Genomic DNA, 1,217 nt, shown 5'->3' with positions numbered 1-1,217 from the left:
CAGAGATAAAGAACGAATTTTCTTACTTTTTGTGTAGTTTGTCGTCTTCTAAGTCATACTTTTACGTATTACGCAGTATATAAATTATTTTAAGAAAACGGAGAAAATAACAAAACAGTGACGCAGTGTACGAACCCCGCAGTGACGCAAGCTTGACGCAAGTGCAGTGAGAGTGCATCTTTACATTCATCTGTTCAGTAATTTACATGAATGTAATTCTAGACCAAAAAGGAAACGTCAACTTACGTAAGCAGGTGTATTTCTGGTATTCCTGACCGGAGCACTCACAGAAACCGTCTACACACCGCGCACCGGTCACGTGTGCACCTGGACAGTAACCGGCACTTCCGGTACACCTCCTCCTCTCATTCTCGGGTACAGGGGGAGGCTCGGTGGTTACCGGAACAGCGGGATCTAGATATGTGAATTAAAATGATTCAGGAAGTGCATATGAAGTGCATACATGTCTTTCGTTTTCTTTCTTTTCTGGTCTTTCCACTTTCACCCCCTACTCCCTCCTTTTCTATCTTCCCATCTTTCCACCCCTTTCCAATTCTTTTCATTTTCTCTCCTTTTTGCTGTCTTTTTCTTTGACTTTCTTATTTTTCTGTTTAGTTTTGTCTGTTTGTTCTGCATTACCAGTAAACCGCCTTTAGACGTAATACGTCATTTTTTTAACAGTAAGCACAATCAAGCTGCGTAAGACCAGGTTTGATCCACTCACTGCAGGATGGACCAGTATCGGTACCTTTCGACAAGTGTGGTGAGCTCGAGGCATGGCTCTCCTCAAACACGGGACCTGCGGCTTTACGTCCCAACCGGGAGAGAACCTCCCTAACCGAAGTTGGGTACACATGGATGGCAGAATTACCTGGTGTAATTTCAGCCCACAGACAGGGACAGTCGGCACAGCCGGGGCAGGTGACCATGTCCCCTGTCGGGTTGATCTCCCGTCCCCAGGCGACAACCACCACCCCGTCTCCCGGCTTGGCGTAGTGCGGAGTCCCCGCCTCGCCCACCGTCACGGCGATCCTTTCTCCCGGTGTGACCCTGTTGACGGCCCGGGAGTATCCTCCCCCTCCCCCGGCCCGTCCGCCGGCCCGGCTGCCTCCTCCTCCCCCGTACTGGCCGCCCTTACGGCTAGTGGCTCCTCACCTCCAGGTCCTGATTTACCTGTAGACATTCAAGTTATACAGTTTACCATATGATTATGACAC

General features: G+C 49.5%; 1 protein-coding gene across 1 annotated transcript in view; it reads right to left on the bottom strand.

Annotated features, from left to right (window-relative positions):
• Positions 1–1,217, bottom strand: part of LOC118413629 — a 13,701-nt gene that overhangs the window by 11,263 nt on the left and 1,221 nt on the right. The window contains exons 2-3 of the mRNA XM_035817155.1: positions 872–1,147; positions 247–414 (exon numbers count right to left, since the gene is read on the bottom strand). Coding sequence (XP_035673048.1) covers positions 247–414; positions 872–1,147 — 444 coding nt within the window. The remainder of the gene's footprint in view (positions 1–246; positions 415–871; positions 1,148–1,217) is intronic.

This window comes from Branchiostoma floridae, chromosome 4 (assembly GCF_000003815.2).
Source record: "Branchiostoma floridae strain S238N-H82 chromosome 4, Bfl_VNyyK, whole genome shotgun sequence".
Taxonomy (NCBI): domain Eukaryota; kingdom Metazoa; phylum Chordata; class Leptocardii; order Amphioxiformes; family Branchiostomatidae; genus Branchiostoma; species Branchiostoma floridae.
Note: the sequence above shows the minus strand (reverse complement) of the source record. Positions and strands in the feature narration are given on the sequence as shown.